We start from the raw sequence: 24,901 nt of genomic DNA, 5'->3' as shown, positions 1-24,901 counted from the left end.
GACGTTCCATTTGCCGCTGACCTTCAGTCCTTGAAGGTGTGCGCCCCACCCCTCGAGGGATGCATCTGTGGTGATGGTGAAACTTGGAGCTTCCACTAGGAATGCGCAACTTTTTTCCATGTTCCTTTTGCGAGTCCACCAGAGCAAGGCTTCTCGCATCCGGGGAGTGATGCGAATGAGATCGTCGAAGGACCCTGAAACCTGCAACCATTAGTCATTGAGCTATTCTTGTAGGGGCCTCATTCTGAGACGGCAGTTGGGGACTAAAGGAATTCAGGAAGAAATCATCCCCAGAAATGACTAACTGCTGGACTGAAACGCACCTTTTTGATTGCAACAGGTGGGCAAGTCTTCAAATTTTTTGTTGCCTTTCGTTTGAAACAAATACTTGTGTCAGTTGAGTGTCTAACGTGGCTCCCAAGAACGTCTTTCTTTGCGATGGGACGAGTTGAGACTTGTCGAGATTGATGGAGAGGCCCAGAGATTGGAAGAGGGACAAACATCTTTGAATGTGGGCGCTTGCGACTGCGAAAGAATTCGCCTTGATAAGGCAGTCGTCTAGATACGGAAAGATTTGGATCCCCTCCAGACGAAGGTGTGTGGCCACGGTGCTAGAACCTTGGTAAACACACGGGGTGCGGAACGTAGTCCGAAAGGAAGGACTTTGAACTGGAAGTCCCTGCCAGCCACTCTGAACCGCAAGAATTTTCTGTGTCTGGGTAGAATCGGTACATGGAAATACGCGTCCTGGAGGTCGAGGGTGGCCATGTGATCCCGCGCAGAAAGGAGTTGAAGGATTTCTTGAAGCGTTAACATCCGGAAGGATAACTTTTTAAAATATTTGTTGAGGGAGCGAAGATCCAGAATGGGACGCCATTCTCCCGATTTTTTTTCTTTAGCAGGAAAAATCTTGAATAAAACCCGGTTCCTCTTTGCAATTGAGGGACCATTTCGATCGCTCCCTTTCGTAGCATCAAATTTATTTGGGAAAAAATCTCCTTGAGATGAGCTGGAGGTGGGCCCTTGGAAGGAGAGTTTGGAAGAATCTTTATGAACTCTAGAACATGGCCTCTGGCCACAATGCCCAGGACCCACTTGTCTGATGTTATAGCGGACCAGTTCGAGTAAAATTGGGAGATTCTCCCTCCAACTTTTAAAGGGGTAGGCGGTAGATTTAGTGGCAGGTGGCAGTTGTCACTGTTTTTTAGATGTATCTCGTCCTCGATAGGAGGGTTTTCTCTTATTCTGTGAATAGGAGGTATTTTGTTGTCCGTAAAACTGTTGGCATTGAGACTGGTATTGTTGGTGTGAGAAGTTGGCCTGGCATATGCTGGTCACTAGTTAAAGTGGCCACCTTGCACCAGTCCAATACGACTCTTATGGTAGATAGGTTTAAGACAACCTTTTAAAGAAAGCTATCCTAGTGGTAGCTGTGGAGAGCAGCCTTCAGGCTAAGTCTCAGAGGAATGTAAAGCAGCTTGTTTCACCTTATAATCTCTTGAATTATCAAATGAAAGGACACCACACAGGTATATATATCAAATATATATGTATTTATTTCTAGACACACACTACTAATCTCTTTATGAGATTAGAAGTCAGGAACATATGCAAATATCAACGTTTCACAATAAATTAAGCACAAATATGGCTTACCATTCAGGTAATTTAAATCAGAGCTATTGTAATTGTTCTAGGCGTCCAAAAACATGTATGGTTACGAGAGAACCTTATGAAAACTGGTGGAATTGCTCAGCACAGCAAATGACTCCATGGAACATACAATATTTTAAAACAGAACGTTATCATACGCTTTTTCAATTAAAGCAAACTCAAGGATTACCTCTCAAAAAATGTACATTTTGTAGGATCATTTTCTAATGATGGGGAATATTTTTCGAGACCCAAAATCCATAAGTGCTTGCAAAACTCAGTGAGCACCAGACGCTTATAATATAGGCTATCTTCCAGAAAACACTGCCATTTACTTTTACTAATTAATAACTGCTTTACAAATAAACCCTAAAAAAATAATTTTGCAACTGCACTAGAATTTGGTGGATATTGCATTTTAGGGATCTGTGACTCTCTTACCTCACAAACCAATAAGCATGTTATATATAAAGGGTGCAATATATTCCTGATGTAAGAACCCACTCTCTAAAAGGGTTTCTGCTCCTTCAGGACAGCACAATAAAATGACACCTATACTCAGAGGTCTTATACAAACGTGTTTATAGAGTACATGGGAGGCGAAATGTAAGAGAGGGAAAGAGAGAAGTGTCAACCTTTTGTATAAGGGGGTGACCGACATAAGAGGGTGACCACAAAAATATAGGGTGTGAATACAGGAAAAGGGGAGGGTGATATAGAGGAGTAAGAACAACAACAGAAGTGCAGCTGAAAAGTTTGTGGGAAGGGAGGAGGGACATTCAGAAGTAGATAGTGATTACTGGAAAGAATAAGAGGTGAGAAACTGATATCATGAAACAGAGGGAGGTCACTTGGCAACTGTGTTAACCCACATACTGTGAGTTTAGTAAGTGCCACATCTCACCTCACAGTTACTACAGGATACCATAAAGCATTACTGTATATTGCACTGGTCATCTACAAAGACGAGAGCAGGCGAGAAGTGTAACGGAGTGGCGAAGGGAATAGCTTAGGATGTGAGGTATTAGGTTCAGTATAAATCGTTGGGCATGATGAAGGACAGATTCACATGTAAGTTTGTCCTCCCACTGCCATTCTTAGTTTGCCGGCATACACTGAGTATGCAAGTTGTGACAGTCTCCGTTAAGGCTAGCAGCTGGCGTGGTTGGATCTGCAGGCACAAGTTCAAATCCTAGAAGGACCAATTCAGTCTTCTTTTCTCCGAGGTTGGTGAATTGAGTATTACATTAGGTAACATAATACTAACACCCTTTATTTACATCTCCTAGAGCCGAGGTATGAAGTACTATATAAACACAGGTTATTTTGTAAAAGATGCGCTATTCCTCAAATCTTTTCAAGTATTTAGGGGGCATTCTGCTCCAGCCGCCACCAAACCGGTTACATTCCTAATAGTGTCTAAGAAAGAAATACAACATTCTCAAAAACAAGAAGGTGCACACAAGAGGAATTCGAGCACATTAAACAAAAAAAGAAACGGGTGAGATGAAGGGAATATTACATGGATCAAGTTAGCATAGGAAAAGAGACCACAAAGGGAAAATGAGATTAACTTTTTGAGCCGATAGACATAAAAGTGGAGCATCATGATAATACCAACATGATGACGTGCTTATTTGTTACTGCATGATACTGTAATAATAATTCTATGTAAGCAAGAAAACTGAGGACATGGCATATATTTAAAAACGATATAAAAAAAATACAACACTGTCTACTAACTACATAGGTTGAAAATGTGACACAAAGCTAGAAACTTTCCTATCTGCACAACTGATAGTTCTGATTCTTCTGGTGAAATAACTGCACACTCAACGGAATTAGATGGCAAGGAGTAAAAGGACCACGGCAATGTGCTTTTCTTTCATGTCTCATTGGAAGCCGACATAGGAAGAGACAGGATTCTCAGAGTACAACAGAAGCAGCTCTGGGCACTTGCCTTAATGTGCCGGTTCATGGCCGTAGACTGGGCTGCTCGGACCAAGCCCTCCAGCTCAGCACCACTGAAGTTCTTCGTCTCCGTGGCCAGTTCATTAATATCTACTTCTGGAGCTAACAATTTGTGATCTCTCATCTTTGCTGTGTGAATATTAAGAATCTGAAAACGGCCCTTTTCATCCGGTAAACCTGTCAGGTTAGAATAAAAGACGAAAATGAAGCAGCTTCTTAAAACCATCTCTACACCTAAGCTAGGCCAGAGTGCCACTATGAGCAATAACAGCATACCACTTTCAAAGTCCACAGAATTAGGCTTATTAGCTCAATTACTGGACTTGTTTTGTGGACAACAGTACTCGTTTGCAAATGCACGTGAGACATCTTACAGGATATCACACATTACACTTAATCCAACTGTAGCCATCCTTAATATCTTCTATGGGGCTCATATATTCTCCTGTCCCCATCCCCAAAATATAACACTGGGAAGCTTTCTTCCTCACAATGGACATAAGTAGAACATCCTTTTGAAAAACAGGCCAAGCTCTTTGAGACTCGTTGCATCAGAACTTACTTTGGTACACAGCCGGAAGATAAAGTAAGGGTGATTTAGGTAGCTAAGGTTGACTCCATCAGTGAGGACGGGAACATGAAGGGACCTGCAGATGGAAATTCCACTTGATCTCTTATGGGTGAGCCCTTCAGCATGGAATCAAAGTATGGGCAGGTGTGGAAGAATAAATATCCTCTTCACCCTGTAAATATTCAAGGGCAAAGGGCCTGTGAACACTCTTCACCACTCTTTAGAGTGCCCAGTGGTTAACTGGTGCAAAGGATAAGCTCCTTCTCTGTCACTTGAGGTGTTTCCTTCAGAAAGAGTTAGAGAAGACTATGCAATAAATAGGCAATGCAGACATATCTCATCATTGGTTTAGATTATCTATCCATACAGGTGTCCAAGTAAAGCTGCCCTTCTCCCTGTAACACAGAGCTGGTTAAATCTCCTTAAGAAGAGGGTAGGACATAAAACCTTACCCTTTAGCTGCCAAAAGTGTACTTCCATTACAGATTACTACACTATCCCGTATAACTTTAATCCATAAAAAGTTATCAACAAACATTGAAATAAACTACTAATCTAGTTACCTATTTCCATTTTCACCTCCAACCTTCCAGGTCTGAGTAAGGCTTCATCTATCAAGTCTGGCCTATTGGTCATGCCTAGAAATAACAATAGAAAACTGGCATTTAGGGATCTTACCGTAAACAGTTAAGGAAAGAGACATAAATGTCAAAGACAACCATCATTTTAAAGGGCACATCATTGAATAAGAACAGAAAGGAATATGCTACTTACCAGTATGCATCTGTTCTTGGCATGTAGAGCTGCAGGTCTACACACTATGCATAGATCACCATCTGGTGTTGGGCCCGGATATTTGCACTTGTTTTTGTCCTGGAAAGTCTTTGGAAGTCACGAGGTAGGTGACTCCTCCTTAGAATCATAGTGCGCATGGGCATCGGCTCCATCTTCAGATTGGTTTTTTGCCAGCAGGGAAATGATGGAGCTTTGTAAGAAACAGGAAGATGCCCTTGTATGCTGTATCTAAATAAGATAATACCGGAACAGATAAAGGAAGCCGGGGAGGCGGGTGGGCGTGTGTAGATCTGCAGCTCTACATGCCAAGAACAGATGCATACTGGTAAGTAGCATAATCCGTTCGAGGCATATGAGCTGCAGATTACACACTATGCATAGATTGTAAAGCAGTCCCATTCCTTAGCGGCGGCCACCAGTATCTGTTGCAGTAGTCTGAAATAGGGTTTTGAGTACAGCTTGGCCCACACTAGCTTGTTGTTTTGATTGCACATCTTAACAATAGTGTTTTGTGAATGTGTGCGGTGTAGACCATGTAGCTGCTTTGCAGATGTCATCGAATGGAATGTTCCCTAAAAATCTCATAGAAGCCCTTATTTTTCTTGTAGAGAGGGCTCTAGGAGGAACAGTTTAAGCACGTTTTGCTTTGTGGTAGCAAATTTGTATGCATTTAACAATCCATCTGGCTATCCCGGACTTTGATATGGGATTGCCTTTGTGTGGTGGTGCGAAAGAAACAAAAAGTTGTTTCATTTTTCGAAAAGGTTGTGTTCTCTCAATGTAATAGAGCAATGCTCTTTCAATATCTAAAGTATGAAGAACTCTTTCTGCGACTGTGTGTGGTTGTGAGAAGAATACGGGCAACTCCACAGATTGATTAAGGTGGAAGGCAGAAATGACTTTAGGGAGGAATTTAGGATTAGTTCGGAGAACAACCTTATTGTGATGGAATTGTAAGAATGGTTCCTGAATAGTTAGTGCTTGTAGCTCACTAACTCTTCTTAGAGAAGTTATGGCCACTAGGAAAGCAACCTTCAATGTTAAGAATTGTAGCTCACATTTATGTAGAGGTTCAAAGGGAGGTCCAATTAGTCTTGTGAGAACGATATTTAAATTCCACACAGGTGAGGGTGGAACTCTGAGAGGAATTATCCTTTTGAGTCCTTCCATAAAGGAAAATGAGATCCTGTGCACACGTATGGATAATTATCGGGTTCTGTATGTATTCAACATGAGCCAGAAAGTGTGAGAAAATTCTATTCATGGATAAACACTGGTCGACATCAGCCGTGTTGCGTGCAAGATTTCCTTTAATGAAATGTTCAACTCAATATACAAAAGAAATTAATCAGCCGACACGTGTTTCGTCACAACGTGTAGCTATTGTGACTCATCAGGGCTGTTTCGGAAGGTGGTTATGTCGGAAATTACCTTAGTACGAAGTCACATGAGGAGAAGGAAGAACCCGCTGAGGAAACGGCGGGAACTGGGATCGAATGGATAAAAGCTTAAGTAGCAGGATCGGTTGAGGAGCGGTCTCGGATGTGGGATCAGCTCACGATTCCAGGGTGCGGAATGGAATCGTGAGCTGATCCCACATCCGAGATCCCAGTTCCCGCCGTTTCCTCAGCGGGTTCTTCCTTCTCCTCATGTGACTTCGTACTAAGGTCATTTCCGACATAACCACCTTCCGAAACAGCCCTGATGAGTCACAATAGCTACACGTTGTGACAAAACACGTGTCGGCTGATTAATTTCTTTTGTATATTGAGTTGAACATTTCATTAAAGGAAATCTTGCACGCAACACGGCTGATGTCGACCAGTGTTTATCCATAAATAGAATTTTCTTACACTTTCTGGCTCATGTTGAATACATATAGAACCCGATAATTATCCATACGTGTGTACAGGATCTCATTTTCAGTTATTGATGTGGGTCTTGACCTACGCATTGCAGGGGTAATTTCATTGGGTTTGTCCCCCCTGACCTAGTTGCACCGGACACTATTGTTCTCTATACTCAACTACGTACACGCTTGAGCGCCAAGCTTCCTCCAAATCAATCAAACCCTTACCACTGCCAGTCCTTCCATAAAGGCTTTGATGGCAGGTACCCTGAATAGTGATAAATGTTGTCTATTTTGTAGATATGCTGCTATGGCAGCAAGGTGTAGCCTAATAGACGTATAGGCTAAGTTGCACCTTTGTAGGTGTAGTAGGTAGCTTATGATGTGTTGGATAGACACATCCAGGGGATTGATGTTATTGTTATGACAATATATCACAAATCGTTTCCACTTGGCTGCGTAGCAGGCTCTAGTGGTAGGGCGTCTAGCTTCCTTAATGACATTCATACAGTCAGGAGGAAGGTTAAGGTAACCGAATTCTAAGATTTCAGGAGCCAGATCGCAAGGTTGAGCTGAGCTGGGTCCGGGTGTCTGATCTCTCCACAGTTCTGGGTTAAGAGGCGTGGTGAAAGGTGTAATCTTTGGTGTGGAATTACTGACAGTTCCAGCAATGTGGTGTACCACGGTTGTCTGGCCCAAGTTGGAGCAACTAGAATGAGAGTCCGTGAGTGTTGCCGTAGTTTGCGCACCACCAGTGGTATGAGTGGGAGAGGCGGAAATCTGCCTGACCAGTTCATCCATATCGCATTGCCTTTGGACAATGGGTGTGGGTATCTGGCGGCGAAGCTTGGGCATTTGGCGTTTTCGTAGGTGGCGAAGAGGTCTATCTGTGGTTGCCCTCACATTTGAAAGAATGGTTGAAGAACTTGTGGATGGAGTTCCCACTCGTGGATCTGTTGCGTTTGACGACTTAACAGATCGGCTATGCTGTTTTGGACTCCTGGGACATGTTGGGCTAGGAGAAAAATGTTCCGAGGTATAGCCCATCTCCATATGTTCTGTGCTAGCTGAGAGAGCTGCAGAGAGTGTGTCCCGCCTTGTATGTAGTACATGGCTGTCATGTTGTCTGTGCGGACTAGGACAGTCTTGCCTGATATTTGTTTTTGAAATGCATTTAAGGCTAGGAATATGGCCAGTAATTCCAGGTGATTGATGTGGAATAACTTTTGTTGAGGTGTTCACCTGTCCTGCATGGTGTGATGTAATAGGTGAGCTCCCCAGCCGGAGAGCGATGCGTCCGCTGTCATGACAATTTGAGGAACTGGCTCTAGGAACGGTCGCCCTTTGGAAAGGTTTTTGGTGTTCCACCACTGCAGAGAGCGATGAGTGAGACCATCTACCAACACCAGATCTGTTAGCTGACCTTGAGCCTGGTTCCATTGGCGTGCTAAGCACTCTTGTATGGGACGCATCTGGAGTCTTGCGTGAGGCACTATGAATATGCAAGAGGCCATCATCCCTATGAGCTGCATGAACACTCGAGCTGGAAGAGAGTGATGTGGCTGAAATTTGGGTTTGAGAGCGAGAATGCTTGCTATCCTGGCTGAACTGGGGTAGGCTAGCGCTTTTGAGGTGTCTATTGTGGCGCCGAGGTACTGTTGCGTGTGAGAGGGTTGCAGATGAGACTTGGTGTGGTTTATTGTGAACCCCATGTTGTGGAGTAATTGGATAGTTGCGTGAGTGTGATGAACACACTGGTTGTACGAGCTGGCTTTTATGAGCCAGTCGTCGAGGTATGGGAAGAATGTGTGGTCTCCTTAGATGGGCTGCGACTACTGCTAGGCACTTTGTGAATACCCGTGGTGCTGTTGTGACTCCGAAAGGGAGTACTTTGAATTGATAGTGCTGCCCGTCCACTACAAACCTGAGATTTTCTGTGAGCTGCGTGAATGGGAATATGGAAATAGGCGTCCTTGAGATCTAAGGTAGCTAGGAAGTCGCCCTGTGAAAGTAGATGTAGGACTTGCTGAAGTGTGACCATATGGAAATGGTCTGATTGTATGTATAGGTTTAGTGGCCTGAGGTCTAGAATAGGTCTCAGAGAGCCGTCTTTCTTTGGTATGAGAAAATACAGGGAGTAAACTCCAGTGTTTTGTTGATGCAGGGGACCTAGTTCTATTGCACTTTTTTGTAGTAAGGAAATGACCTCTTGTTTCAGGAGTGACAAATGTTCTGCTGTCATTGGACACTGTTTGGGTGGAATGTTTGGGGGGTAGAGGTAAGTTCGAGACAGTAACCTGATTGCACTATATGTCGCACCCACCTGTCTGTGGGGATGTTGGTCCAGACAGGAAGGAACTGTTGTAGTCTTCCCCCGACAGGAGTGGAATGGTCCGGGGGAAGCGGAGGGAAGTCATTGGGCAGGGGTGGAGGCAGAGCGGGTGTTGTTAGTCTTGCCTCTGCCCTTGTTATTGTTGCCTCTGTATCCTCCTCTCTGATAACCTCTGGTGAAAGTGGATTGGGTGGGAGCCTTGTAAGAGGTGGATTGGGTATCAGACTAGTATCCCCTGGAGTTGCCCTTGTAGGATGAGCGACGAAAAGAACGTCTGGGAGCTTGCGATTGCAAGGCTTACATTGATTTGGCTGTGTCTGTGTCCTTTTTCATCTTCTCAAGGGATGCATCAACATAAGGGCCAAAAAGGTGTTGGTCGAATGGTTGGTTGAGGATAGAGCTTTGCACCTCCGGTTTAAAACCGGAAATGCGTAGCCACGCGTGCCTGCGCAGAAGGACACTTGTGTTTACTGCTCTGGATGCCGTATCTGCCACATCAAGAGCGCACCGGATGGAGGTGTTGGTGATAATTTTACCCTCCTGTATGAGGTCGTTGGCCTTATGCTTGTATTTGTTTGGGAGATGTTGAAGTAGAGACCCCAACTCATCATAGTGAGCCCTATTGTATCTGGCTTACAAGGCCTGAGTGTTTGCGATGCGCCAAATGTTAGCTGCCTGTGACGCTGTTCTTTTGCCAGAGGCGTCAAGGAGTTTAGGCTTTTTGTCGGGCGGAGCTGCATCACCTGATGTCTGCGAATTGGCCCTTTTTCTAGCATTTGAGACCACCATGGAGTCTAATGGAACAGGGCCCTTAATGTAAGCTGGGTCTGTAGGGGCAGCTTTGTATTTTTTCTCAATTCTAGGATTGATGACTCTAGCACTGACAGGGTCCTTAAATACTTCTGTAGCGTGTTAACCCCTTTGAGCATGGGTAAAGTGGATGTGGAACTTTGGGTGGTGTCAAAAAGTGTCCATTAAAAAATCCTCTTCGACCGGTTCTGAATGAAGGTCGACCCCGTGGTACTGGGCAGCCCGGTGTATCAGCTGATTAAAACCCATGGTGTCTTCTGGTGGGGAAGGCCTAGAGGGGTAGATGTCATCTTGTGGGACATTAGGGACATCAGGCATATTATAGTCATCCCAGGGGTCAGGCGAACCTGGTGGACTAGGGTCCCCTAGTGGCAGGTCATTGTCACCGTCCCCTGTGTCATCATATGTGTCGTCATCGTCTACTGGTGTAGGGGATGGCGTAGGAGAACTAGGTGGTTGGGGAGGTGGAGGAGGAGGTGGAGGTGGAGAAGGGACCCTAAGAGGTGATGTGGCTATGTCCTTCTTTTTAGGTGGTGGAGCTGGTGCAGGCATGTCCAGTGGTCTTTATCTGGAACTCCGAGTCAATTGACCAGTTTAAGGGTCTTTAGTTAGTTTTTTGTTGAGGGTCTGGTCGAAAAAGCTCTTCTGAAGAAGGTTGGGTGTTCGGTGCCGAGTGTGTCGGCATCGAGGGCTTTTTCGGCGCTGCTTCGGAGCGGTTTTGGGCTTCGAGCCGTGTGGTTTACCAGTCTCTGTGTGTTTCTTCAGTGTCGATGGATTTTTCGGCTCCGAAGAGTGTGAGTCCGAACTTTTGGGGTGTGGCTCCGAGTGTTTTTTCGGTGCCAGGGAGTCACTGCTTGGTGTTTTCGGTGCTGAGGGCTTTGGGGTGGAAGTAGCGGTCGGCCCGGAGGATGGGTGCGGCTTCTTTTTTGGTGCTGATGATTGGGCTTCGGCGCCGGTGGCAGGCAGACTCGAGCCCGAGTCGCCGGTAGGCTTCTTTGCCGGGCCCGAGGGCGGGGCATGGAAAGCAGTGTCAGTGTGCACCTGAGCCCGAAGGTGAAGGTGTGACCTAAGCCTTTGTTGTTGTAGGGAGTGGGTCGGGGTCGACGTCTCTACTTACGACCCGTTGAGCTGGAGTCACTTCTTCGACATCAGAGTCATCGGCTTCGGACGCGCTGATGAGGCCTTCTTCGACCCGCTCCTCTGGCACATTGACGCCCACTTGGAAGATGTCGTCGGGGATCGAACTCGACAAGCGAACCATGGGCCTTCGAACTCATCGATCCCGGATGGTCTTCTTCGAGCGGAAAGAGGCACAAGCTAGGCAGTCTCTGGCCTCGTGCTCGGGAGAGAGGCAGAGGTTACACACCTCATGCAGATCGGTGTGGGGAAACTTCGACCCACATCGAGGACACTTTTTGAAAGGCATCCTTTCCATGAGCCAGATACCAAGGCTCAGGTCGGCCCGAAGGCCTTCTTCGACGACCGGAATCGAAGACTTGTAGAGATGTGCGCCGATTAGGGTTCACCATCGAGACAATACCGTCGAAAGGGTGAAGAATTGCGCGTCGAAACAGGCATCGGTAACGGTTCCGAACTGGAGCGCGAGAAACACATCCGAGCCCGATGGTGGAAAAAACACAATCTGAAGATGGAGCCGATGCCCATGCGCACTATGATCCTAAGGAGGAGTCACCTACCTCGTGACTGCCAAAGACTTTCCAGGACAAAAACAAGTGCAAACATCCGGGCCCAACACCAGATGGTGATCTATGCTTAGTCTGTAATCTGCAGCTCATATGCCTCGAACACATAACTTTTCAGAGTGGTTGTCTTTGTTTATTCACTTGTATCCTTTCAAGTTCTTGCCGTACTTGAACCATGGCATCTTATTGTCTTTAAGTGCACCAGTATTATAAGGCCAGAAGGGCGAGGATAAAGAAAGTAATGCCATGAGGACATGCTTGATAACTACAAATATTAACACAAGGTCCTCTGGAAGAAAGCTTGTTGGAAACATGACTTTACAATCCCATTATTGATGACTATTAAACTGCATATGTCTAAAGAAAAGCATAAAAGAGGTAATTTTAAATAATTGAGACCTATAGGAGATATACAGGAGTTGTATAAAGCTCTGTAGGGTTACTTCAGAGGATTTCATGGATTACAGTACAGCTTGTTAGTAGGGGTGACACTGGAATTAAATCACACAGGGTACCTGACCAAGTCCGAAATTCTTTGCTCGAAACCCCTCTTCATTAACATCATTTCAAGGTATTTGATTTCTATTGTACAAGCCACGCTTCCTTCTTGGACCAGAGCCACAACAGTAGATATTGAAATGTAAAAGTGAGGTTTGATAATGTAAGAAGTGAGATGATAAATCTAACAAAAAAAGTTAGGGCAATTAGACAAACATTATATACATAATTATGCTGTCTGCATTATTAACCAATCAGATCGCAGTAATCAATAAGTCTAACATCATGGATTATCAAAACCCATTAAAGGTAATAAAAGAGAAATAATAGGACCCTGAACAGTTCAATGGCAAGTATTCAACAGTGGTTATTTAGACTAAGTTTTCAATGGATATAATGCATATTTGATTATCTTTTAACTGGAAAGCTTTTCCGGCAGGGGCAAAATTTACCTTACACTAGCGTGATCTTTTGTAATTTTGCGTTACCCTTGTTATGCAAAATTCCTGAAATTATGATGTTTATGACATGTTGCGTAATTATGCTGCATTCATTACAAAAATGTAATGCTGAATTTGCTAATATGGAAATGACCAGAAAAAAGGTGGCTTTTGTTTTCAGCACTTCTGTTTTGTACGCTATTTTGTTTAGAAAGTGAAATGCATCCTCGAGTCCGAAATGAATGACACATTTTGCACAAAAATATAGCAATAAATGCTACTTTTGTATTTCACGTAATTCCGCAAAATTTTGCTGATATTTTACGTAACTGTACAAAAGCAAATTATGAGAGTTTCGCACACCCATACTTTATACGTCTATATTTAAATTCACAATAGCCCCTGCTATCTGGCTTAATACCAATGTATTCATCTGTGGTAAATTTCTGTTTAGCTATTTGTTACCACCTAGTTTTATGGAATGGGCGTAGTGGTGTTGTTTTCAGTGACTCTAGGTAAAACAAACTTGTCATCCAGATGATATATGGTAATTAATGGTAAGCTGAAAAATGTTGAAACCAGATAAAGGGGGAGAGAGGTATGCACGATTCTTCACCTTGCAAACGTTATCAACAGTGAAATAAAGTGGGTGCTAAAGAGTTACAACAGTAGACAAATATAAAGAAGTTGGTGCGAGGATGGCGTAGATTGACTCAGGAAATATCTATGGTAAGGGTGTGATAAATCGGACATAGTTTGAAAGAATGAGGCAAGGTGATGAAGTTGTGCTGGAAGATGGACATTTCTGGAGTTAATTCAAGTTATCAGTGGTTCCCAGTGAAGTGAAAAGGAGTTTATGAATATTGCCATGTGGCAGAGAAAATGAAACAGTAGAAAATGTTACTTGATTGTAATCCTAGTTCTGCATCACAGTTTGCTTCACTCCAGCCATGAACGTAGAATACTCCAGCATGCCTGCGGATATCCCGGAACACTTCATATCTAAAAATTAACATATCCATGTGCAGAAGGGAATAATCTCTCACTTCTAATTTATCAAACGCAGGCATAACCTTCTACGTCTTAACAGGCAAAATATTTTCCTAGTTCTTTCTTTTCCAATCAGAAACACATAACACAGCATTACAACGTGAAACCAAACATACTGACCATACTAATGTGTGCAAAAGAAAGTATATAAAGAGTGAAAAAAAATATATATATATATATATATATGTGTGTGTGTGTGTATATATATATATATATATATTTTTTTTTTTTTTTTAATTTATTCATTCAAATCTTTACTACTTAAATACATAATGGTTGCAAATAATCATAAAAACACAATATAGTTCATACAATGAAGGGGTTTCAGGGCATTTGGATTCATATATACAATTTACAAAATTAATGTTTTCCATAATTTAAAACATTTTTTTAAAACCCAATAACTGATGCAATAACATTCATTTTTTAGGTATTGTATTGCTAGAAATGCAGGTCGACACTGTTTGAGCCCCAATTTCTTTAAGACGGGGATGATCCATCTCCTTCTTGGGGTATCCTAATACCTACAGAATAGCAAAATGTGAATAGTTGATTGTACAGAAATGTCATCACATGGGCACTTACACAAAACTCTAGCCCAATCATTTACCTTAGGAAAACTTAAAAATCTATGTAAAATATTTACCCTGAAACGTGTCAACAGGGGACGATCAAAATCACCAACTATTAATAATAAGTACGGCTGTATCGTTGGGGTCAGCAGAGTTAACTGATGGGCTTGTACCGTAGATTTCCTCAATTCAGTAGTCACTGTGCGTTCGCCCAAAAGACTCATACAACTGTCCTTAAGGGATTTTCTTGAGACACTGCACATTAAATGTGGCTCAGTGAAATATTCCAGATGTCCTAACTTTAAAAGGAATGTTTTCACATATTCTAGCCATCTCATTTGTTTGGCACCATCTATCCCCAGCGCATTTGTTAGTATATCCCGATTAAAGCCAGTCTCATCTGATGTCCAAATTTTATGCCAAAGGAGGACCGGTTGGATCTTAATCGTGTCCTCCAAATATGGCATACCCAGTTCCTGAAGGCAGATATAATTTGAGGTACTATCAGGAAGGGAAAGAATAAATTTAAAAAATGTGTTTTCCGCAATTTGCAGTGTATGTACCTCTGCGTAGCCCCATATTGCCGCTCCATAGGTGGCTATTGCCACACATTTGGCCCTATAGATGTGTAGAAATTCCCCCGTTGGGCGTCTGCCTAGTTTACGGCTAAAATTTGATAATGCCATTAGTGACTTAAACAATAGGCGTCTAATCTTCACTGCCTCAGACTGAGGTTCTGTAATTCTCGAGTCTGACTCCATTTTGTTCTGTGCCACCATTTCGTGTTGCCCTCACGTAGGCCTGTGAAGGTAGCCTGGCGAATAAAGTGGCCTGGCCTTCTTAGTTCATGTATACATTAACTAGGCTTCTTTTTGACTCTGAAATGAACTGTAAGTAACTGACCTCTGCACCCGAAACTGACCCCGCAAAGCCAATTTCCCTGATCGATCTTTGTCTGAGATTGCCAATCAATGTTCAGGACATCGTTAACTTTTAGTTTCCTTGCACATGCCTTATCTTGTTCAGCATCTGTTACCGTTTCTTTTTTTATGTTTCTTCATTACATGGGTTATGCTTTCAATTATAGGTTTGTCCGGCTTGTGGAGATTGAATTTGGGACATTCCTAATAATTAACTTTTGGGTTGGGATACTGTAAATTGAGTTTTTGTTATGTGACACTTTGTTTGAAAATGTACCTTATTGGCTAGAATTTTGTGCAGTGGGTGTACATTTATAATGTGAATATTGGGTATAAAAGGAGACGTCTCGCCTTAGTAAAATGAGCAGTCTCCTGAGAATTTACACTGTGATGTATTTCTATGATCACTGTTACTAGCTGCAGCTAATAAACTTGGTCTCTGATGCCATCCAGAAGTATTTCGTGTCTCTGTATACCAAGACAGGTGAACTCGAAGATCTTAGGCGTGTCCCTGACGCCGCTGGGTTAAACCCCGGTTCTTCAACTGGCGCCCAACGTGGGGCGACTTCAGCGGTACTGGTCCAAGCCCGAAGATTGTGAGGAGCCCTGTGAGGAAATTCTGGAGGAAGGCCGCCACTTCCTTGACCCCTGCATGTTGACGTGGACCGAAGGTTTTTTCTGCGAGGCTTCCCCTTTCCGACGGCTGCGAAGGACTGCTGCCCTGACTGTCGCCCTGTCTTGGACCCTCTTGTGTTGATTTGTAAGGCAAGACGTTAGACGGTCTTCTGGTGGCGTGACAGACATTTTGGTTAAGTATAAGTGGGTCGCTCCCACGACTTTGATTTGTTTCTTGGTTTTGATTCGGCCATTGCAATAGTCGAAGCCAGGGGGTTCGTATATTTGCGGGTGTATCATTTTTGATAGCCCCTTGAAGTTTGAAGCAAGACTAGTGAGCAAAAAGATGCCTGGTTTTAGCAAATTTAGGAAATGGTTTTGTTGTAGTTGTAATAGGGATTCCCGATTGGAGGACTCGTGTACGATACCTCCGGTTGGAACTCCAACTTATGAGCTCTATTCAAAGCATGGTGTAGGTCCCATTACCTTTAATGAAGTATGGGTCCGTTATACAAAGAAAGATGGTGTTTCACGATGGCCCCAACATGGTAGTTTTGAATCAGATGTTTTAGATAACCTAGAAGTTGCGCTATTTAAGAAGAAAGCCCGGCCGGCGATGTTTGACTCTTTCCGCCTTTGGCGTAAGGAAGCCAAACAACGAGAAATTAAGCAAGCTAAGAGCGATAGGAAGGAAAGGAATATATCGGTAATGCAAGCTGCTAGGCAGTTTAAGGAAGATGAAGAAGATTGTGCGATTGAAGTGTCAGACAACATTGCATGGCCATTGACAAATGTTACCCGGCTTTGCCACCTCCCCTTTCAAATGTGACTATAGACCCTGAAAAGGATCCTTTGATGTCACATTTACTGAGATTACCTCCCCCTTATGTGCAGGGTGCTACTGCACCTCCAGTTGTTGCACCCCTTGTCGTTCAACCCCCTGTTGTTGTTCAGCCACCCGTTGCTTCACAGGTGGTTCTTCCTCCCCCGGCGCAGCCCCCTCCAGGGCCGCCAGCCTTGCCACCAGCCTTGCCTCAAACTCCTTTGCCTTACACTCCTTTATCTTCAACTTCTCTTATTTCTTTCCCTACGTCTCTGTCACCTCAAAACACTTTGTCTCCTGTCCTCATGTCAACTTCTTCTCCTTCTGCTCGGCAACGAATGACTGAGACTGTCACTAGTCTTTTGTCTCCTTTCTTTGGGTCACTGAATGACCCCTGTTTCTGAACGTAAGCAGAGACGTAGTCAGCTCCCTGGTCCCAAAGAGCGGGCAGTGTTATATCTCCTTGCTCGTAGATGGGTTTCGAATACCTCCAAGTACAGTCCACAAGTGGTTATGGATATCTTCCTACAGTGGGGGGCACCAAAACAAAGGTATGTTTGAAGATAATGAGTTGGGTTCAATTCCACTGGAATTGCTTAATGTTCAGTCTGAATTTGCAAAAGGGACGATAGTGGGTTCCGATGTTGAGGAAGCGGTAGAGACACTACTCACTTTTAGGTCTAGACTTCCACCTCAGTCATTGTTCGAACCTGACCCTTCTATTAGGAGAAAAGTGAAGCAGTATCCTATGAGAGAGGTTCCCCCTGTATGGAGAGAGGCAGTTGTGGCTGATGCCGCTCATGGTATTGCGGCTGCACCGGCTCATTTTCAGCGAGTGTGGGTGCATGTCCCTAGGAAGAGAGCTGAGGTCCTGGCTCTTAAGCAGACTTTGCCTGACCCCCGTAAAAATCCTGCTGGTTATTATAAGGAGTTGTCTAAGACAGTTGATGCGTGTGTTATGAATTTAGCTGACATAGATATGTTGATGGGTAATGTAGTTCCTCAACCCTTGTGGGCGAAGATCCGTCACGAGGATCACGCGCCAGAGTTAGGAGATACGTGGGTTAATATTACTGCTGCAGATGGTCGGCAGGTAGGAGGTGCCAATCCTGAACCCTTAGTTGCAGAACTACCTGGTAGGATTATTAATTTAATGAAAACTATGATGCCTCCTCTGCGGGTGAATTGGGACAAGTTAGCAGCATGCAAACAAAAGAAAGACAAGAGTGTGTCTGATTTCTTCACTAGGTTTGAGGAAACATTCATTGATCATAGTGGTCAGGATATGAGTACAGAAGGTGGTCAGAGGTTGTTTGTAGATAAGTTTGTTTTTAATTTACGTCCTGAACTTTCTAATAAGTTAAAGGACTGTGAGAGTTCATGGGCTGTTTCTTCTTCGGCTCAGATATTGGCTACCGCACAATACTATGAGAATAGAGATAAAGATGAGAAGGATAAAGTAGAGAAGAAGACTAGAGAATTAAAAACGAAAGTTCTTCTGCAGCAGGCTTATCTGCCTCGCCCTAATCAGCGTCAGTTTCAGCAACCTTCCCAGTTTCAGCAACCCCCACAGTTTCAGAAACTGTTGCAGAAACCTGAGTCTTTTGCTTCGCGACTCCCGCTAGGCCCTAATCAGTGTGCTTATTGTAAAGAAGAAGGTCACTTCAAGAATAGTTGCCCGATCTTGCTACAGCGTGCGAATGGTATGTCTGGTCTGAGAGGTTGTGGTGGTTTCCAATAAGTACCTAGGGGTAGGGGACGTGGTACGTTTCCCCAGAATGAACGTTCCTTTTCCCCTCAGAATTCTATGAATTATTTTGACCAACAGAATGTTCCGACCATCCAGTCCGCTCAGTACTACACTGACGATTATTATGTTGGAAGTGAGAGTGCTGGTTTTAATGATAGTTAGAACAGCCATGGAAAAAGGGAGGGAGTAGTGTCAGTTCCAGTAGACCAGAGTGGACCTTATGTTGAAGTGATTACATCAGGTGTGGCAGAACCTTTTCTTTTGGATACTGGTGCAGCAAAGAGTTCTATCATGCACTCTAAACTCCCCGGCGCACCTTTGTCTGGCTTGACCAATGTTTCAGTAGGATTTTTTGGCGCCCAGTTCGTAATCCGGTTTCTTGTCCTTTGCCCCTTTCTATTGGTCCCTGTGAATTGGAGGCTCCCCTTATTCTAACGACGGGCTGTGGTGAGAATCTGTTGGGTTTGGACTTGTTGAAAAGATTGCATGCGACATTACATTGTTCTCCTTCGGGAGTACATCATACGGTGGGTAAGAAAGTGATTTCCCCGATGTATCTGTCTAAGGATCGCCTTCCACTGGAACTGCGTTCTCTCCCTGATACACTTTGGGCTACAGGTCCCAATGATGTTGGTCTCTTGCAGATTCCACCCTACGTTGTTACCCTTAAGTTGAATGCTAAATTACCTCGCATTCCCCAGTACCAAATTTCCAGTGATGGCAAAAGAGCTCTTTTAGCGATTATCTATGATTTGGTTGAGAAAGGTGTGGTTGAAGAAACGAGAGGTAATGTGTGTAACAGTCCTGTTCTGCCTGTCCTTAAGCGTACTGACTCTTCTCAGCCACCTGTGTATCGGTTTGTGATCGACCTTCGAGAGGTCAATAAGATCGTTGTGCCACAGTTTCCTGTTGTCCCGGACATTACTGCTTTATTGACTATGATCCCTGCCTCAGCTGCTTGGTTTTCTGTTATTGATCTGAAGAACGCTTTCTTCAGTATTCCGATTGCTGAGGAAAGTAGGGATATTTTTGGCTTCTCTTTAGGAGGCCGCAGTTTCCGGTATAAGCGCGCTCCTCAAGGTTATTGTGAGAGTCCCTCCATTTACAGTCAGGCTTTGAAAACTCAGCTTGATACTCTTGCATTGCCTTCTGGTGTTTTATCCAGTATGTTGATGATCTGTTGGTTGCTGCTGATGATGAAGAGATTTGTAAAGAAGTTACTCTTTCTTTGTTGCGACACCTGTCTGACCTTCATCATAAAGTGTCACCTTCGAAGTTGCAGTATTGCCGCCAAGAAGTGACCTACTTAGGTCATTTCTTGTCGAAGGAGGAAAGGCGATTGACCCCAGAGCGTATTCAAGCGATTGCCCAAATGACTGTGCCATGTACACAGAGAGAGGTGCGTGCCTTCTTAGGTATCACCTCGTATTGTAGACAGTGGATTCCGAATTTTTGTGCATATTTTTCAGCTACTTTTAGATCCGGTAGCTAGGGCGTTGCCTAGTTATCTAAGAGCTACAGCGGCAGCGGCTGTTTCTATCCGACAGTCTGCTGGTTTGGTATTGGATAATACATTGATTGTGATGGTCCCAAATGCAGCGGATACCCTATTGAATAGAACGAAGACTCAACATCTTACCAGTGCGCGTTTGTCAGGTTATGAGTTGACGCTTTTGGCTAGCCGTGTGCACATCAAGCGGTGCAACACATTGAATCCAGCTACATTGTTGCCGATTTTTGTAGAGACAGACGCTCAGGAACAGCATGACTGTTTTCTCCGGACAGAGGAGGAAACGAAGGGTAGAGTTGATCTGAAAGATACTCCTCTTTCGAATCCTGATGGTACCCTATGGGTAGATGGTTCGTGCTTTAAGCTTCCGAATGGAGAGACGACTGCAGCATATGCTGTCACAACTTTGCACACGATTGTTGAAACAGCACGTATTGCACAGAATTCAGCGCAAGCAGCGGAGTTGATAGCATTGACTAGAGCGTGTGTGTTGTCAAAAGGAAAGAGAGTGAATGTTTATACTGATAGCCAATACGCATTTGGCGTGGCTCATAGTTTTGGTCGCTTGTGGAAAGAGAGAGGATTTCTTACTTCCCATGGTACGAAAATTTAGCATGGACAATTAGTGAGTGAACTTCTTGAATCACTTACTTTGCCGACCCAAATTGCGATAGTGAAGTGTAGTGCGCATACGAAGGTTACGGATGATGTGGGTCAAGGGAATGCGTTTGCAGATGAAGTAGCGAGAGAAACGGCGAAAGATGTGACGAGTCGGATGTATGTTGCAGGTCCTGCCAGATGGGTTGTGGAAGGAAGAATGTGTGAAGATACAACGGAAAGTGTGAAGATGATTTCAGGCAGAAGCTACTGAGAAAGAATTGAGTATGTGGAGAGAGAGAGTACGGGAATGTTGGATTCAACAGGCTGTTGGGTTCGGTTGTCAGAGCACCAGTGATGGTTGTTGCCGGATGCATATGTGCTTCCGGTGGTTACTATGGCTCATGGGTTGGCTCACAAGAGTTCAAAAGGGATATGTAAGTTGTTGGCTCCGGTATGGCAGAATGGTGGAATTCCTAAGTGTGCTGAGAATTTGGTTAAACACTGCATGATTTGCTTGATGCATAATCCTGGAAAGGGAACCCCAACTCCAGCGGGTCATTTTGCTCCTCCAACGAGTACGTTTGAGGTGCTGCAGATGGACTATATTCATATGGAAAGATGCAATAACTTGAAGTATATCCTTGTAGTTGTTTGTGCCTTTTCCAGATGGATAGAGGCCTACCCCCAAAGGATAATACTGCCTTGTCTACAGCCAAGGTTTTGCTCAAAGAATTCTTTCCCAGATATGGCTTGCCGAGGATGGTATGGAGTGATAATGGAAGTGAATTCGTGGGTCAGATTATGAAGAAAGTATGTGCGGGTCTGGGTATCCAACAGAAATTCCACGCTGCGAATCACCCCCAGTCAGCAGGCCTAGTCGAGTGCTATAATGGCACTCTGAAGCTGAAGTTGGCCAAGGTGCAAGCGAGCCCTGGTCTTACATGGCCCGATGCCTTACCATTGGCACTTTTGTCCACGAGAACGACAGTACATTCTCGCGTGGGACTTAGCCCATACGAGATTGTTTTTGGACGCCCGGCGAATGTCTGAGGTGTGCCGAGGCCTAAGACGTACAGTGATATCGAGTACCCTATGTTGGTTGACTACTTACATGATTTAACTGCTAAACTGCGTGTTCTTCACCAACAGGTCCATGACACTTTGCCTTCAGTTTCTGTAGACGCAGGCCACACGATTCAACCTGGTGACTGGGTTCTAACCAAGAATTTCCAGAGGTCAAAGAACTTGGAACCAAGATGGACCGGTCCATACCAAGTCCTGTTATCAACTCGGACTGCTATTAAGGTGTTCGGCAAGAAAAACTGGGTACATGGTACCCATTGTAAGAAGATACCTTTGCCCTTACCGTACGATAAGTGGGTCCGGGAAGGTGTTGCCGATTCCGAGAGTGAAAGGGTTCCGAGATTTGTACCTTTTAGTGATGCACATCTGGAATGGCCTCAGTCAGAACGTGCGGATGGTAAAGTCTTGCAAGAAGCTGTGCCGCCGTGTTTGAGACTTGATACTACGTACCCAGAGACACTCTTTCAGGATCAAACTGTGCCTGGTAAAGAACGCTACAACTTAAGGTCTAAAAAGGACAAATAAAATTAGAATTTTTTTGTGAATTACACTCTTTCAGACAAGAGACTATTATTCTTTTTCGAACCACCATCCGGGTTCAGCTGCAGGGTCGCGGTATAAGAACTTAAGGGGTGGCCCGCGTATTGACGAAAGGTCTGCGGTTCTAGGGACGTCTAGGACGCCTGGACGCACACTTGAGTGAAGAAGGAAAATTGCCGCGAGCAGCACGTTAGAGGATGGAGTCTGTTGTAACTGAAAGATATGTTGAGAGAATAGATCTTAAGACAAGATTTTGTACATTGATACATAGCAAATGTTTTATAATATTGTGCTTTTTGATGTTTTTAAGTATCACATTAGCTTGTGTGGGTTGGACTGTCTATGCTACACAACAGACATCTGCACCCACCTCCCAACCTATGCTTTCTTTCACTACTGTTTCTTTGCACCAGTTTTATACGTTGCCTGAACATGAACAGACAAGGAGATCAGAATTTGTCAACAACTCGTTTATACAGTTGTTGCATCAGCATCAGTTAGTAGTAAATACCACTAATTGTTGGGTTTGTGGTCTTATGCCTCATACGACAGATGAAGGTATGCCATATTTGGTTTTGCCTTTTTCTTTTAATGGGTCTGTGTGGGCTTTTCAGACCATGTTTATCTATGCAAATGAGGTACGCCCCTTACGTTCCCTTAAAGATAACTCGAGCAATAGTGCCTTAATAAGGGGAATAGTAGCTATGATCCGAGATATTGATGCATATAATGCTATCCCTAAGGATGAGGTGCAGGCTTACGTTGGTTGGAACGTGACTGGATATAGTACCAGTTTGACAGAGAAGGAGAGAAGAAAAAGGTCTCCCCCCTATTTGGATTGTGCCCCACCGAGGCCACTTTTGTTTTCCAGGTAATGGTCGGAATCCGAAAGCTCAGCTAGGTAAGAGTGTGTGTGCTCAAACCTATGTCGATTCATCTCAGACTTCTCCACCGTTTGTGCCAGCTAAAGGCACATATTTTGTTTGTCATGACAGAGCCTACACATGGTTGCCACCTGATTTTTCAGGAACGTGTTGTGGCGTTTCTACTTCCCCCTACATACACTACTGCTTCAGACTATCATAGAACGAGATATGGTAGAGGTGTCTTCAATAAGGAAGATACCGCAGCACACGAAGTAGGAGATTTCTTCAAGGGCTTCTTGCCCTTTTGGGGTCCTATGATCAATAGTAGGCATATTCGACAGCTTGTCCGCATTGTTGAAGCTACTATTAATGATCCAAAACAACAAAGTCAGTGTAGTGTCTACAAGGCACTTACCATCCAAAAGGCATGGGTCTCCAGAGTCGGGACCTTCCCAAATCGTTATAGGGAGGAACACAGACCTTGGGAGGTAATACAGATTAAGTATGAAAGCCCTCACTCACCAACCTGGTTGGTGACATGCTTCATCATCGGGCTCCACTGGGTATGGCCGAGTGCCATCCCAGTGTGCTACAACGCCAGGTTACTGCGGAGCGGGATTTTGTGAGGTGACAGTGAATTTGGAATTAAAAATACCCAATTAAGTCAAAAAATATATAATTTAATAGTTTTGCTAATTGGGAGAGTTTAAAAAGGAGTGAGGGTCAAAAAATAACAGACCGGATTCACTCCATGGCGGTCAACATGTTTCTGCCTTGGGTGTGTTTCACAGGCTTTCATCAGGACCAGAGTGGGAGTGTGAGAGCCCCAGAGGTATGAACGCACTAAGGTTCACCCTACCGTGGGCTATTATGTGAAAAAATGTAAATAAACAATTCAAAATCCGCCAAGTGGTATCGAGGTGGAGAGAAAAGAGTTTACTTTATGAGGCCAGATCGTTCGTCGCCTCAGGGATCCCGGGGTGGGGGTGCGAACAAAATGGCACACCGCCCTCGCTGTTCGGCGCCCGTTGGAAACCTGTACAGCCTCGAGCCGCCGGGTCCAGGAAGTCACAGACAACAGGTGCTCTTAGTAATGTTACAGCTGAGCTTCAAGCGGACCGCCTTATGACTTTGCAGAACCGTATGGTATTAGACATCATACTTGCAGATCGAGGAGGAGTATGTAAATTGATTGGATCCAGTTGCTGTCTTTACATACCAGATAATGCCCCTACAGTGTACCAAGCCATCTCTAGGTTGTATAAAATCTCTGAGTCTATCCATGTAGACGAAGGAGACTGGTCATTGACGGGATGGTTTTGGGGACTGCTGTCCAAATGGGGATGGAAGATTTTGACATTCCTTGGCATGGTTTTAACCATCCTTTTCTCTTGTTGTCTTTGCATACAGTGTGGTCCCGCCATTTGTAGTCTTTGTGCTACTATGTGTGTTCGGAGACCTGTTCCGAGAGAAGTAGAGAATAATAAGATGATGCTACAGCAACACCTTGATGACCTAATGAATATCGACATAGACCTAGATTCAGATTAACATGAGTCTTAGGTTATTGCCTACGTAATGGCAAAAGGAGGGTCTGAGGTTCTGTAATTCTCGAGTCTGACTCCATTTTGTTCTGTGCCACCATTTCGTGTTGCCCTCACGTAGGCCTGTGAAGGTAGCCTGGCGAATAAAGTGGCCTGGCCTTCTTAGTTCATGTATACATTAACTAGGCTTCTTTTTGACTCTGAAATGAACTGTAAGAAACTGACCTCTGCACCCGAAACTGACCCCGCAAAGCCAATTTCCCTGATCGATCTTTGTCTGAGATTGCCAATCAATGTTCAGGACATCGTTAACTTTTAGTTTCCTTGCACATGCCTTATCTTGTTCAGCATCTGTTACCGTTTCTTTTTTTTATGTTTCTTCATTACATGGGTTATGCTTTCAATT

General features: G+C 44.2%; 1 protein-coding gene across 6 annotated transcripts in view; it reads right to left on the bottom strand.

The window, feature by feature from the left end:
• The window catches only part of LOC146869905 (vesicle-fusing ATPase-like), a 1,998,451-nt gene that overhangs the window by 592,753 nt on the left and 1,380,797 nt on the right, over nucleotides 1-24,901 (bottom strand). For all 6 annotated transcript variants that reach the window (XM_085624087.1, XM_085624086.1, XM_085624090.1 and 3 more), the window contains 2 exons: nucleotides 4,759-4,833; nucleotides 3,614-3,801 (listed from right to left, as the gene is read on the bottom strand). In XM_085624087.1, coding sequence (XP_085480213.1) covers nucleotides 3,614-3,801; nucleotides 4,759-4,833 — 263 coding nt within the window. The remainder of the gene's footprint in view (nucleotides 1-3,613; nucleotides 3,802-4,758; nucleotides 4,834-24,901) is intronic.

Source organism: Triturus cristatus, chromosome 1_1, assembly GCF_964204655.1.
Source record: "Triturus cristatus chromosome 1_1, aTriCri1.1, whole genome shotgun sequence".
Lineage (NCBI taxonomy): Eukaryota > Metazoa > Chordata > Amphibia > Caudata > Salamandridae > Triturus > Triturus cristatus.
Note: the sequence above shows the minus strand (reverse complement) of the source record. Positions and strands in the feature narration are given on the sequence as shown.